Source organism: Mesoplodon densirostris, chromosome 18 (genome assembly GCF_025265405.1).
Source record: "Mesoplodon densirostris isolate mMesDen1 chromosome 18, mMesDen1 primary haplotype, whole genome shotgun sequence".
NCBI classification, from domain to species: domain Eukaryota; kingdom Metazoa; phylum Chordata; class Mammalia; order Artiodactyla; family Ziphiidae; genus Mesoplodon; species Mesoplodon densirostris.
Genome location: NC_082678.1, coordinates 27,041,504 through 27,057,650, shown reverse-complemented (window position 1 = coordinate 27,057,650; position 16,147 = coordinate 27,041,504). Strand labels below are relative to the sequence as shown.

General features: G+C 55.3%; 1 protein-coding gene across 1 annotated transcript; it reads left to right on the top strand.

The window, feature by feature from the left end:
* Positions 1-11,243: 11,243 nt before the first annotated feature.
* LOC132478959 (forkhead box protein J1-like) lies at positions 11,244-14,196 on the top strand. The gene is made up of 2 exons (XM_060082441.1): positions 11,244-11,741; positions 13,429-14,196. Exons 1-2 carry the CDS (start codon positions 11,244-11,246, stop codon positions 14,194-14,196), a joined length of 1,266 nt encoding a protein of 421 aa, XP_059938424.1.
* Positions 14,197-16,147: the final 1,951 nt, after the last annotated feature.

Below are 16,147 nucleotides of genomic sequence, written 5' to 3'. Positions count from 1 at the left end.
GAAGGTCATGTCCATGGTGTCCTCCCAGATCAGCACCGACACCGTCTCCTCCATGTCCGGCTCCTACATCGCCCCTGGCATGGAAGAGGACGGGGAGGCTCTCCCCTGCCCCCGGGCCGCCAGCAGGACGCCCTCAGAAGAAGGAGACGTAAGAGAGGAGCATGGGATCGCCCTCGCCGCTCTGCTCTGCTCTGTACTCGAGTCCCAAGGAGCTCAGTCCAGGGCCTGCCAGGGAGATCGGCAAAGCCCCCCAGTGCTCGGGAGGGGAGCCCTGGAAAACACGGTACCGGGTTGTTGAATCAAAGACTCCCTCAGATGTGATCTTCCATGTGGCACCACTTCTGTCCTGAGGACTTGGTTTGGGTTTGCTGCCAGGCGAGCTGGGTAGGAGAGCCGGTGGCATCTGCACCTTGACTTTTGTTGCTCCTTTGCAGGTGACGCCAGCGGCGTCTCCAGACTGCAACTTTGCGGGCCTCGTCGCCACCGCCGAAGAGCAGGATGCAGAGGTAAGAGCAAGGTGGACGCTGGTGCCCCTCCCCGGTCAGAGGGACTGCCGGCGCTGGCACAGGATGCAAATAGGATGGGGGCTCTTCTGGAAGAAGCCTTCCAAGGTGGTGCACTTGGATCTGTTAGAGGCAGGGTGCAGAGCAGAGGGACTGTCCGGTTAGCAGAGGGCGCTGGTCTCAGCGTAATAGGCGTGGGGTGAGTTCCAGAGGGAAGTCTTCCAGGCCAGACCCTTGAGAGGGCGTTTGTCCTCCAATTCACTTAGTATTTACCTGGCACAGGCATCTCACATCTTCCTGGCACTGGGGGACACAAAGACCGAGTGACATGGCTTTTGCCTGCCCACACCCCCAATCCACCCATCCCATCCATTCCGGAGCTCCATCTGATGGAGGAATCAGAGTTATAACTCAGCGTGAGAAGTGCTCTGACGGAGGTGTGCCTGAGGTATATGGAATGCCCAGCTCCCAGTGGGGACTCTACAACTTTCTCTTGAGCCAGATGTTCTCAAAGGAGTATCTGGATGGGATTGGGGATCCTAAAGGGTTTCTGAAAGTTTTATGATCTCACGGTTTGCTTTTTCATTTGGCAACTTTGATTTCCACCTGAGAGAAACAGTGTGAGCTAAACTATTACCAAGGCTATTCCTGACAGTCCCAGGGTCCCTCTGTAAGGTGCCTCAGACCTGGTCCCCCTGTAATGTGTCTCAGACCTGGTCCCTACGGGCCGATCCTGCCTCGCCAAGCAAAATCTGCCTCTGCTGGGCCTCCCAGCCATCTCACACGGACAGGAAATGTATGGATACCATGAGGGTGATTAGTTCTGTCTTCTGACAATCAGTAGACTCATTTCACTGCTTTATGGACTCACAGTGCCTTCCTTCTGTCCTAGGGGAATGATGTTCTAGAAGAAGAGGACGGATCACCCACACAAGAAGATGGTAAAAGACCTGGTCTTTTGCTCCCTTTTATTATATTTCTTTCCCGGGTATTCTCTGAAGGGTACAGAAAGGGGCACTGGTGTGACTTGGTGGCACTGCTCAAGGGTGTGGCTTTGGGGAAAGGTCGTCTTCTTGATGGAATATCAAAGCAAGCAGGGTATCTGAGGACCTCAGCAGCCTTCCTGGCTCTTTCTGGGCCTCTGAGCCAAGGCTGCAGTAGATACATGGAGTTCTCCACCTACGTTGAGTAGATCCTGAAGCTTCTTGGGCAACTGCCATCACCTTCCTTCCTGCTTCAGCTTCTCAGCTGAGTCTCACAGAACTGCTCTAGCAGCCCCAAAGTTCATCTGCAGCAGGAGAACAGCTTCCTCCCCTTGGGGGAACCGACTGTTAGGCAGTAGGTTTTCCTGCTTTAGTGAAGAAAACGGCTGATGTTACAGTAGCAGAAGGATCACAGCCCTGGCGGCACAGCAAAGGTGAGGTGAAGAGACGTTAGCAGCTCAGCGTACACTAGTGTTTGTAGGCTATTGGCACGAGTCTCTTTACCATCGTTCAGGCCTCAAGTAGATATTTTTTTTTAATTGGAAGAGTTGGTTTACAATGTTTTGTTAGTTTCTGCTGTACAGCAACGTGAATCAATTATACATATACATATATCCACTCTTTTTTTAGATTCTTTGCCCATATAGGCCATTACAGGGTACTGAGTAGAGTCCCCTGTGCTCTACAGCAGGTCCTTATTAGTTATCTATTTTATATATAGTAGTGTGTATATGTCAATCCCAATCTCCCAATTTATCCCTCCCCTCCCTTGCCCCCCGCCATAATCATAAGTTTGTTTTCTACACCTGTGACTCTATTTCTGTTTTGTAAATAAGGTCAACCATATCTTCAGTCGGAAGAATTTGGTTTCTAGTAAGCCAAGAAGCGAAGGAACGACCTACATATAGAGCAAGGAAGTGGCGGGGGGGGGGGAGGGTAGGCGAGCTGGGAATCCCACCTGGGAGTGTAGGACCAGGCGTCCCAGGAACCGGTGTCTCTTCCCTCTGCTCCTCTGAGGTGCCTCCACAGAAGGGCAACCTCCAGAGCAAACCTGGATCCCAGCCTGGATGCAGATGTCACACTAGTCACCTCTGCTTTGGCCATGGCAGTTGCTTGGGGGGCGGTGTGGTGTGCAGGGGTGCGCATGCGCACATGACCACTCTCTCCTGGCCAAGTAGTGCCGGAGGAGGGGTGGTCGCCCAGGCTGTGCCTCTGCCACACGCACACGCCAACCAAGCCGGGGTTGGGCGCTACCTCCCCTCGGTTGATGTCTTCAGGGCACAAGGCTCCGAGATCTCCATTGTGATTGCCGTCCCCAGTAGAATATTTGCTTCTAAAAGGCACAGGGCAGTACGTGGTTTCCACCTGACATTCCATATGTGGTTTCCACCTGACATGCCGTACGCAGTAGATGTATGTTTCTTCCTCTCCCTTTCACCAAGGAAAAAAAACCGAGTGGGGTGCTTGAAAAAATAACATCTAAAACTGTCCCCTTCCCATCTTACACGACTGTAGGTTTCTGGTCAGCCCCTTAAAACATCCTCAGAATAGCAAATTAAGTCTCAAAGAAAATAAATCGTAATTTTGTGAACAATGCGATTCTTTGATTTGAGGTGCAAAATTACGGGACCAAAGAGCTTTAATTGCCATTTTATGTATTAGTCATTTCACAGTGCCTTGTGGTCATAAACACACCCCACGTGCACCGACAGACACAGGCCGGAGTCCGGGGTCACTTCCCCCGTGGCTCTCCTAGCTCTTCCAGCCTGGCTTAGCTCTACTGTGGGCCCGGGTCTGCGTGTCCGAATCCCACAGACCTCCCCAGGGTCCGATTTCCCAGGAACGAAGGCTGGAAAGGGGCCAGTTAAGGAAACAGAGCAGAACAGAGCGAGAACACAAACGTACCCACACAGTTTCCTTTATTGTCCACTCTACCCACTTAATTCTTGTTTTTAATTTTAATTATTTATTTTTTTAACATATGATTTGATGTTTTTTGTCTCCATCCTTAAGATTTTTATTTTAAGGACAGCAAAGCAGAGAAAAACACAGCCAGGTCCTCTCTAACTGCCTTAACTCCGTTACAGGCCAGAGGACATTCGCATTTCTAGGTATGGAGTGTGACAATAACAATGACTTTGACATCGCCAGCATGAAAGCACTGGACAATAAGCTGTGCTCTGCGGTCTGCTTACCCGGTGAGTGGCAGTCTGCTGAACATGAACTTGGTGGGAGACGCTCCCCTGCTCGCACCCCTGCTCTCACCCTGGGACACCCATCTCCTGCCCTGCAGTTCCTGCAAGAAGGCATGGGCTTTGCTAAGGTGCTGGGAGCCAGTTGCTGAAAGGAAGTGAGGCGGCCTCGGGAGAGTCCTTGGGCAAAGAGCGACTCTGCTCTAAGCGAAACTATTTGGGCATGGAGAAAGGCACAAAAATACCTCCAAAGCCTTCCAATTTGACCTGGCCGTGTCCTCTCCATCATGATCTTGCAGATCTCATGGCAGGGGGCCTGGTCTTGTTTCCATCAACAGGCAGTTTAAGGCAGACACGGCGTCTGTGATAAGGTCTTGGAAAGAGAGCCTGAGCCCTTGAAAAGGGAACCTGTAGCCCCTCAGAGGAGAGTGGTTAGTTAGGATCAGAGAGGAATTTCAAAGGCTGCATTTTATAGACTAGCTCTGTGACCCAGTGAGCCCTGGGCCACCACCAGTTGCCTTGTGCTCCCTAGATTTGGATCCCAAAGGAACGATCAGGGGTCGAGGGTGACTCTTCTCCCTGGAGCCCTAACTGTAAATTCAATCAGGGCCATCAACGTGCCCCTTATTCCTTCTCATGACACTAAACTGAATCCGGGATGAGTTCTCAGGAGGAGCCCACCTGTCAGTCACACTCTGGGCACTGATGTCCCCCTGCTCCATGCTCACCAAGGGCTTCAGCAACCATGGCTCTAAAGCCACGTCTTGCCCGGTGGACTAGGTCGAAATTGCCCCTTCTGGGTTCACGGCAGAGACTGCCTTCATGTTGCATGGTTTGTAATCTCTTAAACATGCCCTGGACATGTTTAAGCTTCAGGACAGCCACGTCCCATCGTGGGTCCAGTGCTTTACTCCCTTGGCAACGTGGCTACAGGTGCTGGAGGGACACAAACTCCTGTGGTTGCCACTCTCCATCAGCTTGCAAAAGACCCAGGTCCTCACCCCTCTGGCCCCATGCAGGCTTGTGGGGGAGGAAGCCGTAATCCCCAGAGACACCTCCCACGGCCTTCCCAGGGGCTCGCCAGCCTTTCCACTTAGCGTTGACCCAGCCAGGCCTGGGCCAGAGCGGCTGAGGTCCAGGGTACACTTCACTTCCTGCCTTCCCACTCTTTACCTGGCTTCTGTCTGTCCATTGGTTTCTCATGTCTTTTTGCCAAATGTACGTCTGTCTGTCCAGTTTGTTTATTTTGAAACTCATTTAGGTTATCCAGACTTCGTGTGAAAGTTCATGTTCACCCACACCCAACCCCAAGCTTGCTGGGCACGCGCACATCCGAGGGGTCCTCGCTGAGGCTTCCATTCCTAACTGGCAAGAGCCTGTATTTAATATGCTGAAATTTTCCAGGAAAACAAATATTTGTGAGACTAGATTAATCCCTGTTCCACAAAAGCAGGGATGCTTCTGTGGCAAAGGTTACAGGCAGGATTTGTTTTGGTCACTAGTTGGGGAAGACGCCATCTCTGCCCTCACTCCGCCCTGAGTCTGGGGCAGCGGTGCCGGCCAGCCGCTCACTGGGCTTCAAGAGAGGAATCTAGGCTCCTGCCTCCCCGCAGTGGCCGCCCACCAACCCCCGAGTTTGGCAGAGAGAGCTCCTGGGAATTGTTTCAGCCACCCATGCTGTTGGAAACTGACCCCAGGCCTTGTGCTTCCTCCTCTCCCTAACTCCTTCGGGCCAACCTGCTGGTGGATGTTTATTCCACTCTGGGATGGCGGCAGGGGAGCGACACCTGGAAGGAAAACAATGCCTGGGCTTCTTTACAGTGATCTCGGGAGCCAGCCATTCTCAGATTAAACTGGCTTCACCGTTCAGGCCAGACATGAAACCGAATGACAGTGGCGGCTGCCGGGAGAGGGAGTTGAGGGTCGCATCGTAGCCTCACCCCGAGGTCTCAAGGGCTCTTACGGGAGAAGGAAAGTGCATCTGCTCTCTTGGTAAAAGGTTTCTCGGGTTCTGCTGTTAGCGTCACACTGGTAATAAAGAGCTGGGGAACTCTCTGGAAGCATCTGTCGGGTTAATGTCAGGTTAATGACAGGATCATCCACTGTGGTAGTTCCCGTGGAATCAACAGACCTCACCACGCTCAGCTGTAAGTTCAAAGTTCCATCCTATGACTGAGGTGCCTCAGGCTGGCTTGGCCGTCAGGACAGCTTCTCAGGCACTCGGTCTCCCTCTCCACGCTGTTTCCCTCCCCACACGGATGCCACTCCCCTCACGGAGCGCCCACAAGGAGGGAGCCCGGGGAGCATCCCATGGTCCACCCTCCCCAGGCCCAAAGGTGCTCTGCCAGGAGCCCCAGCTGGTGGCAAGTATGGCTCAGGTCCCCATCCTCGCTGCTCTCATCACCCTTGTGGGAGTGATGCTGAGAAAGGACCCGTGTCATTCCAGCACCTCTTCCCCTAAGAAGCCTCTGGGTCTTCTTTGGCCCCAAGACCAATGCGGTGCGGCGGGGGGGGGGGGGGGGGGAGGCGATGGTATGTTCTGAGATTGTTCTGCAAGGTTCACAAAGGGAGGAAATCTGAGTTGACCATTGTAGGTGGTGAGCCGATTAGAATCACGAGGCCGTGCTAGGTAGACGGGCCTCCAAGGAATCTGATGGAGTATCACACAGGCGGCAGGATAGTGGCCAGGGGACCAGTGACAATTCTGTGAAAAGGCTCTGGGGCGTGTGATGGGAAAAAGCAAAGATAATTTGAGTTTATTAGTGGAAATACAAATGTTTTTGTTTTGTTTTGTTTTGTTTTTTGTGGTACGTGGGCCTCTCACTGTTGTGGACTCTCCCGTTGCAGAGCACAGGCTCCGGACGCACCGGCTCAACGGCCATGGCTCATGGGCCAAGCCGCTCCGTGGCATGCGGGATCTTCCCAGACCGGGGCACGAACCCATGTCCCCTGCATCGGCAGGCGGACTCTCAACCAAGGGTAAGCTGTGAAAAGGCGAAAGAGAGGCATGGACATATATACACTACGAAACGTAAGGTAGATAGATAGTGGGAAGCAGCCGCAGAGCACAGGGAGATCAGCTCGGTGCTTTGTGACCGCCTGGAGGGGTGGGATGGGGAGGGTGGGAGGGAGGGAGGTGCATGAGGGAAGGGATGTGGGAACAGATGTATATGTATGACTGATTCACTTTGTTATAAAGCAGAAACTAATAAAAAAATAAAAATAAAATAAAAATTAAAATAAAAACAATAAATACTTGGGAAGAAAAAAAAAACTTTGACTCAAGACAAGCTGGACATGGAGGAGTGAGAGAGGGCAAGGGGTAGAGGGAAAGACATGTTTCTGCGTGGGGGCTGGTGTACCATCCCCCGGGCACAGCTCCTGCGCAGAGGCTTGATATGGAGCCCTCACCTCCACCCACCCACAGCAATCAGAGAAGAAAAGGAAATAAAAGGAATCCAAATTGGAAAAGAAGATGTAAAGCTGTCACTGTTTGCAGATGACATGATACTAGACATAGAGAATCCTAAAGATGCTACCAGAAAACTACTAGAGCTAATCAATGTATTTGGTAAAGTAGGATACAAAATTAATGCACAGAAATCTCTGGCATTCCCGTACACTAATGATGAAGAATCTGAAAGTGAAATCAAGAAAACACTCCCGTTTACCATTGCAACAAAAAGAATAAAATACCTAAGAATAAACCTACCTAAGGAGACAAAAGACCTGTATGCAGAAAATTATAAGACACTGATGAAAGAAATTAAAGATGATACAAATAGATGGAGAGATATACCATGCTCCTGGATTGGAAGAATCGATATCGTGAAAATGACTCTACTACCCAAAGCAATCTACAGGTTCAATGCAATCCCTATCAAACTTCCACTGGCATTTTTCACAGAACTGGAACAAAACATTTCAAACTTTGTTTGGAAAAACAAAAGACTCCGAATAGCCAAAGCAATCTTGAGAACGAAAAACGGAGCTGGAGGAATCAGGCTCCCTGACTTCAGACTACACTACAAAGCTACAGTAATCAAGACAGTGTTTTACTGGCACAAAACCAGAAAGATAGATCAATGGAACAGGATAGAAAGCCCAGAGATAAACCCACGCACATATGGTCAACTGATCTTTGATCAAGGAGGCAGGAATGTACAGTGGAGAAAGGACAGCCTCTTCAATAAGTGGTGCTGGGAAAACTGGACAGGGACATGTAAAAGTATGAGATTAGATCATTCCCTAACACCATACACAAAAATAAGCTCAAAATGGATTAAAGACCTCAATGTAAGGCCAGAAACTATCAAAGTCTTAGAGGAAAACAGAGGCAGAACACTCTATGACATAAATCACAGCAAGATCCTTTTGGACCCACCTCCTAGAGAAATGGAAATAAAAACAAAGATAAACAAATGGGACCTAATGAAACTTCAAAGCTTTTGCACAGCAAAGGAAACCATAAACAAGACCAAAAGACAACCCTCAGAATGGGAGAAAATATTTGCAAATGAAGCAACTGACAAAGGATTAATCTCCAAAATTTAAAAACAGCTCATGCAGCTCAATAGCAAAAAAACAAACAACCCAATCCAAAATTGGGCAGAAGACTTAAATAGGCATTTCTCCAAAGAAGATATACAGACTGCCAACAAACACATGAAAGAATGCTCAACATCATTAATCATTAGAGAAATGCAAATCAAAACTACAATGAGATATCATCTCACACCAGTCAGAATGGCCATCATCAAGAAATCTAGAAACAATAAATGCTGGAGAGGGTGTGGAGAAAAGGGAACACTCTTGCACTGCTGGTGGGAATGTGAATTGGTACAGCCACTACGGAGAACAGTATGGAGGTTCCCTAAAAGACTAAAAATCGAACCACCATATGACCCAGCAATCCCACCACTAGGCATATACCCTGAGAAAACCATAATTCAAAAAGAGGCATGTACCAGAATGTTCATTGCAGCTCTATTCACAATAGCCCGGAGATGGAAACAACCTAAGTGTCCATCATCGGATGAATGGATAAAGAAGATGTGGCACATATATACAATGGAATGTTACTCAGCCATAAAAAGAAACGAAACTGAGCTATTTGTAATGAGGTGGATAGACCTAGAGTCTGTCATACGGAGTGAAGTAAGTCAGAAGGAGAAAGACAAATACCGTATGCTAACACATATATATGGAATTTTAAAAAAATGTCATGAAGAACCTAGGGTTAAAACAGGAATAAAGTCACAGACCTACTTGAGAATGGACTTGAGGATATGGGGAGGGGGAAGGGTAAGCTGTGACAAAGCGAAAGAGAGGCATGGGCATATATACACTACCAAACGTAAGGTAGATAGATAGTGGGAAGCAGCCGCAGAGCACAGGGAGATCAGTTCGGTGCTTTGTGACCGCCTGGAGGGGTGGGATGGGGAGGGTGGGAGGGAGGGAGATGCATGAGGGAAGGGATGTGGGAACAGATGTATATGTATGACTGATTCACTTTGTTATAAAGCAGAAACTAATAAAAAAATAAAAATAAAAACAATAAATACTTGGGAAGAAAAAAAAAACTTTGACTCAAGACAAGCTGGACATGGAGGAGTGAGAGAGGGCAAGGGGTAGAGGGAAAGACATGTTTCTGGGTGGGAGCTGGTGTACCATCCCCCGGGCACAGCTCCTGCGCAGAGGCCTGATAAGGAGCCCTCACCTCCACCCACCCCCTTCAACCAGAGAACTTCCAACTGCAGCTCCTCAGTAATTGAAGAGCAGGAAAGCTGGTGACTGGAGAGAGGCTGGGGGAGGGGAGGAGGAAGGACCACAGTCCACCGTTAGTCCGTCACTTAAAGGCTGGTGAAATTAATGGGGCAAATGACCCCAGTCAAAGAATTTGGCAAGTCCACGGCTTTCCTGGGTTTCACCCAGCGGCTCTGTTTCCTCGGCTATCTGGAAAGGAGGGAGAGCACTTGCGAAGAAGCCTCTGGAATGTCAGCTTCTGGGAATCTTGCTGAGGACGGGGCGGGGAGGGAGCGCTTACCGGGAAACACTGGAATACCCTAGCCGCCTTGGGGTGCCTGCGACCGGGGCTGCGGTTTCTGCGGACCTGAGCGGCAGGTGGCATCAGAGAGTCAGACCTGCTTGCGGGCACCAAGACGACACTCGGTCGGGAGACCGGGACAGGCCGCAGAAACGTGAGCAAGTGCCACTCGCAGCCCAGAGGAGAGGAAAGGAAAGCCCCAAGCATGCACCCAGCCCTGGCCCCCACGCCACGGGCTGCGTCCCAGGAGCCGTCGCCACCTCTGAGCAGCCCAGATGGGAAGGGGGTGGGGCGGAGGACGGTTCCCGCGGCGAACTGCTCGCCGAGGGCCCCGGGGCCTCTGCGGGAGCGCCAAGCCGCGCGCCTCTCCGAGCCCTGCGCGGGGCCCTCGGGCAGGAATGCGCGGAGCCGGGACGCGGTGGCGGGTAGGGGGCTGGGTCGCGCGCGGGAGAGGGCAGCAGGAGGGAGCTGGAAGAGAGTTACCGCGTGAGAGAGCGGTTAAGAGCGCGCGGTCTCTTTGGAGATGCCCTGGCCAATGGCAGAAGCGGAAGCTGTTTATATGGGCGGGGCGTCGCCACGGCAGCAGGAGACGCCTTGCGAGCGGCTACTGAGTGCCGGTCCCCGGCCGCTGGCTTTCAGAGAGGCGCCGTTGGGCGTGAGTGGCGACGAGGATTGCTGGCTGGGCCCTCGAGCTGGGAGCAGAGAGCCGCGGTGAGGGTGGGCGGTGGGAGGACTTTCTTTGAGAACCTTCCTTTGGCCCGGGCTGCGCTCTGAGCCAGGTAAGGGACGGGGAGGGCTGCAGGCCGTGGGAAGGGAGGGCGTCAGTACCAGCCCGCTCTCCCATCCGTCCCCGACGGAAGTGGTGGGCCCGGGGACTGACATCAGAGGCGTTTGGGGGACACTCACTTCCCACCCCCTTATAACTCTCTGTATTGTTTCCTTCCTTCCCCTTGATCCCCATCCTAATATCCCTTTTCAAAGATCAGACGACCTCCCCCGCCCCCCGACCCGTCGTACTGCCCTCCTGGACTCTCTCGCCCCATTTCCATTGGTTGTGGACGGAGAGAGGGGGGTTAATTCCCCGCTTTGAGGGAGAAAGGGGTGGCCTCGCATGCCCCTACACTCTTCCCTCGTTTGGCTAATTAAGTCTCCTCTAAAAGATCCAAGAGGAAAAGAGCGAGGCGAACCCCCTGTGGGTCGGACCCCCGGGCACACCTTCTGTTTCCCAGACCTCGGCAGTAAAAGATCCTCCCCAGCTGCAGGAAGGATTTTAGTAAGAGCCTCCCCCCTCGCCCACACTCTCCCCTCGGGGGTGGGGAAAGAGGGCTCAGTTCCCGCTCTGGTCCCCGCAGGCACCACACTCCGTTTGGAGGAGGCTACCCCCGGATCGCGGGATGGAAGCCCGCTTCCGGGAGGCTGCGTAACTGAAGCGGCGGGAGTCAGCGGGCCGGAGAGCTCGGCGGCCACCCTCGGCTCGGCTCGTGGATGTTGACAGCCCCCTCGGAGAGTCCCCGCAGATATGGCGGAGAGCTGGCTACGCGTCTCGGGAGCAGGGGCAGCGGAGGAGGCCGGACCGGAAGGCGGCCTGGAGGAGTCCAACGCCCTGAATGACAGCCTGACCAGCCTGCAGTGGCTGCAGGACTTCTCCTTTCTCAACGCCGAGGTCCCCGCCCTGCCTTCGGCGGACACCGACCCCCACGGCTACCACGAGCTGTCAGGCTCGGCCGAGCCGGGGTCTCCCCTGGCGGCGGACCCCGCCTGCCTGGGGCAGCCGCACACACCCGGCAAGCCCACGTCCTTGTGCACGCCGCGGAGCGCCCCCTCGGGGCTGCAGGCCTCGCCTCCCAACGACGTGGACTACGCCACCAACCCGCACGTGAAGCCGCCCTACTCGTATGCCACGCTCATCTGCATGGCCATGCAGGCCAGCAAGGCCACCAAGATCACCCTGTCGGCCATCTACAAGTGGATCACGGACAGTTTCTGTTACTTCCGCCACGCTGATCCCACCTGGCAGGTAGGGAGGCACTCCCTCCCTCCCTCCCCATGCCCGCGCGGACTGGACTCACATCCCAGATCCGCAGGCCAAGTAGGCGCGGTACGGCCAGGGCCCCGAGAGAGGAAGGCCGTCCAGGAAGGACCTCAAGGGAGCCCAGTGCTTGGACTGCTGCCCCTTTGACTTCAGAGACGGAGGAGGGAGGATGTTCAGAGGGCTGTAGGGGTGCCGACCTAGAGGTTCAAGTGGAAAGAACTTGTCACTCATCCGGCAGGCTCAGCCCAAAGACCAGGGCTGAACTATGCGTGGACACAGCCCCCCAGGGTAGGTTGATGGACTGAGGGACACATTTTTGTCCCAAGTCCTGGAATTCCTCGACACTACCCTCCTCAAGGTCAGTTTGTCAGGGCCTGACTGGAGGCAGAGCATCGTTCCTGCCAGGCTCTGCATCCCGCCTGCTTTCAGTTGGCTGGAGGGGCTCTGGGAGGGGAGAGGGGCGTGCTGCAGGGTGTGAAGGCCATCTGTGTCCCAGTGGAAGGGCTCCGGGGCCTTCCGAAAGCTGCCGTGCCAGCCCCCACCCCAAGCCCTCCCTAGTTTCCTGCCTACACTCCTCCCCCTCTTCTCATCAACCTCCCTGGGGGGACAATTACCTCAGCCACGTGCTTTCCACAGGGGCTCTTTCCTCCCACACTGGCTTCATGTTCCAAGCCTCCGGAACCTGGCACAGAGCAGCCAAGGGGCCCAGACCACCATGTAAATCTCCCAGTCTTGCCAGGGGGCACTACTCACCTGCCGGCCCCACCCACCAGGCCCCAGACCCCTGTGCCCCAGCGTGGTTTGGACTGTGCACCCAGGCGTGAACAAGGCAGGATGGTGATTCAGGCTGGGCACACACTGCCCTGAGCCTCTTCGACCATCAGGATGAGGGGCTACTTGGGGACAGAGACCCTGAGGATGCACAGATCCTTCCCTGTGGCACAGGTCACAGGATCAGAGTTCCTGTGATCACACCTATTCCACGTTTGCTTGGGCCCTGACCCTGGGGCAGGTACCATTTGTAACCTTGGTGAGAAAGCAGAGACCCTCCACCACCCCCCACCCCACCCCAAGCCTGAGAGGCCCCAGGAATGAGCGCTATGCTCTTGGCTGGGTAATAATCAACTGAGGCCTCAGAGCCTGGGGTGGGAGGAGGGGGACATGGTGGGTGAGGGCCCAGGCCAGCAGCCGGCTCTAGAAACAAGGAAAGTCATCAGATCCTCCCACACTTCATCCCCCCCGCCACACACACCCCCTCACACCCACTCACTCATTTCACAAACAGAGAAGGCCAGCCAGGCCCAGGCAGAGGGAGATGGCCGTCCAGGACCTGGGGGAGCCAAGGCCTTTGAGCAGAGGCCGCAAGCAGCGGGGTAAGGGAGGGAGGGCAGGACAGGCTGGCACTGAGAGCCACCCTGCGGCTCAGGGCTCGGATGACTGAGCAGGCAGATATCCTGGCAAAAGGGAACAAAAGCCCCCGACAGCACTCCCAGCTCCTGGTGCCCCGTGGCTGGTGTCCCAGAGCCTCCCGCTCGGAGCAGCGCCTCTGTCTCCCCTGCCCCCATCGGAGAGAAGGTGGCGGTGGGACTGGCAGTGGCGCTAGGAGCCCCCCATCACTGACCCCACCCACTCTCCCAGCTGTCTTCCTTCTCTCCTATCTCCCTGTGTCCAGAACTCCATCCGCCACAACCTGTCCCTGAAGAAGGGCTTCATCAAGATGCCCCGGGAGAAAGACGAGCCAGGCAAGGGGGGCTTCTGGCGCATCGACCCCCAGTACGCCGAGCGGCTGCTGAGTGGGGCCTTGAAGAAGCGGCGGCTGCCCCCAGTCCACATCCACCCGGCCTTTGCCCGCCAGGCCGCGCCAGAGCCCAGCGCCGCCCCATGGGCCGGGTCACTGACCGTGAGCAACGAGGCCCAGCAGCTGCTGCGGGAGTTCGAGGAGGCCACTGGGGAGGCGGGCTGGGGTGCAGGCGAGGGCAGGCTGGGGCGTAAGCGTCAACAGCCGCTGCCCAAGCAGGAGGCCAAGGTCCCGCGGCCCTCCAGCCCCCTGCTGCTGACCCCGGAGGAGCAGGGTGAGCTGGAACCCCTCAAGGGCAACTTTGACTGGGAGGCCATCTTGGACGCTGGCACGCTGGACGGGGAGCTGGGCACGCTGGAGACCTCGGAGCTGATCCCGCCGCTGAGCCCTGCCTCCCACGGGGACGTGGACCTCACCATCCATGGCCACCACATCGACTGCCCTGTTACCTGGGGGCCTCCAGTGGAGCAGGCTACCGACAGCCTGGACTTCGATGAGACCTTCCTGGCCACATCCTTCCTGGAGCACCCCTGGGACGAGAGCACCCGTAGCTCCCTGCCCCCCGAGCCCCTCTTTGAGGCCGGGGATGCCACACTGGCCTCTGACCTGCATGACTGGGCCAGCCTGGGCGCCTTCTTGTAAGAAGCCAGGCCCTGCCCCACCTCCAGACAGCACCGAAGTCTGGGCCCAGACTGCCCCCCTCCCCGCCAGTGCAGGCCCATGGACACCCTACCGCCCAGGCAGGGGCTGGGCCAGGTCACCCCACCAGGCCACACGGCCCCCAGCCCAGGCCATCCTCAGATTCTAGTCCAGCAGGCTGAGAATTGGGGCCCAGGACCAAAATTGCTGCCTCCGCTCCCCAGCCCCCCATACACACAGTGTTTCATGGATCCACTTCTTCCCTGCCCCAGAGACACGCTAAGGGCCCTGCACTATGAGAGCTGCGGCTTGGAGGGGCCCTGGCCAAGCTGGAAACATCAGTACGGGGCCCGCCCCGAACACCTTAGCTTCTGAAGCTTCTCTCTCTCCTGCTCTCCTCCCCAGGTCTCTATCCAGAGCAAGTTCCCAGGTACAACACATGCTGATTAGGTGACTGCAAATTAACACCCAAGAGGCCTCTCCCGGCAGTCTGTGAGGAGGAGCTAGGCGGAGGGGGGAAGAGAGAGGAGACAGAAAGGAGGCCGGGGTGCCGGGTGGAACCAGGAGATTTTCTAAGGCCTCTGGGATCTTCTGGCTTCATCCCTAGAGGTGGGGCAGAGGGTATGTGTCCCTAATCTTTGAGCCCAACTTGAGGCTGAGAGCAGCGGGGAGATGGGGATCTGGGGGTTAGGGGCTGGGGCAGCCAAGCTGCAGAGGGAAAGGGCACAGACAGACTAATGTAGTGAGTGTAGCTATAGCTGAGGCTTAACTGGGAGGGACGCAGTGCTTGCTAGAACCACTGGGACCAGGAATGGGGGGATGGCCCCGTGCCCTTGCTTGCACTCCTGCAGGGGAGTGTCTTGCTCCACCATAAACGCCCTGGCCTGCATCCCACATCCACTCTCCTAACCCGTCGGGCATTTTAACCTTTTTCATAGAAAGTTATTTACAATAAAAACATTTTTAAAAATAAAGTTTTAAAAAGTCTCAAAATGGACCTGCTTGCAACTTTCTCTGGGGAAAAGCATGGGCCAGTTTTGGGGAGGCCACGGCCCAAGGGGGAATGGCTGGGAGGAAGATGGGGGGCACCAAAGGCCTGCAGAGTGTCCCCTGATGCACTCCTCATGATCTCTGGGTGCCCAGAGAGAAAGGGGGTGAGAGGCGGCCCTCGGGGGTCCCCTGCAGCCAGGGCCTCGGCACCTCTATATGTGCAATGGGGAGACTGTACCCACAGCCCCGAGGAGCAGGCGGCAAAGGAGGCCCAGCCCCCTCCCTGGCCCTGGGGACTCACTCACAAAGGCCGTTCTTGCCCAGGGCTCGGCTCACGTTCCCCACCTCGCCCAAGTTGAGGGCCTGCCCAGACTCACCTGCGGTCCTCGCCTGGGCCTGTCTCCAGCTCCTCCCTCCCTTGGTCCCTTCCTGAAGGGACAGGGTGTGAGGTCAGAGGGCCCCAGCCCCTGGGGCCCCACTTGCCACCCTGGGGTTCATTCACCCCGCCCAGGGCCTTCCCTCCAATGCAGGTTGGGGCTGAGGGAGGCCATCAGGGCAGACGGAAGACAGGGTGCCTAGACCCTACAGCTCCAGCCTGTGCGGAATCAACGTACCAGAGTTCTGATGGGGAAACTGAGGCACAGCAAATATGTGACACTCAGCAGGCACCTTTCAACCCCCTCACCCCAGCTTTGCCGGGAACCCATCTCTCCCCCGAGCCCGCACCTGGCCCCGCCAGCACGTCCTTGTGGTGCACAGCCCCTTCCCCCAGCACTCACGTGCACGTGCGCACAGACACACACACACACACACACACACACACACACACAAACGGGCACTGTCCTACACAATCCTGCCCATCCTCCACGGGCCCCTTTCTCCTGAAGCCCCTTTCTTTCCTTGCACTGGAGGCTGGCTCCAGAGCACCCTGGCATTCCCCCGCCAACTTGCTGCTTTCCCTTGC

What these genes read in the sequence shown, in the direction of transcription:
- LOC132478959 (XM_060082441.1), top strand. Translation starts at nt 11,244, where the DNA reads ATGGCGGAGAGCTGGCTACGCGTCTCGGGAGCAGGGGCAGCGGAGGAG. An exon ending in ACGCTGATCCCACCTGGCAG is followed by an intron (nt 11,742 to 13,428) that starts GTAGGGAGGCAC and finishes CCCTGTGTCCAG; the next exon opens with AACTCCATCCGCCACAACCT.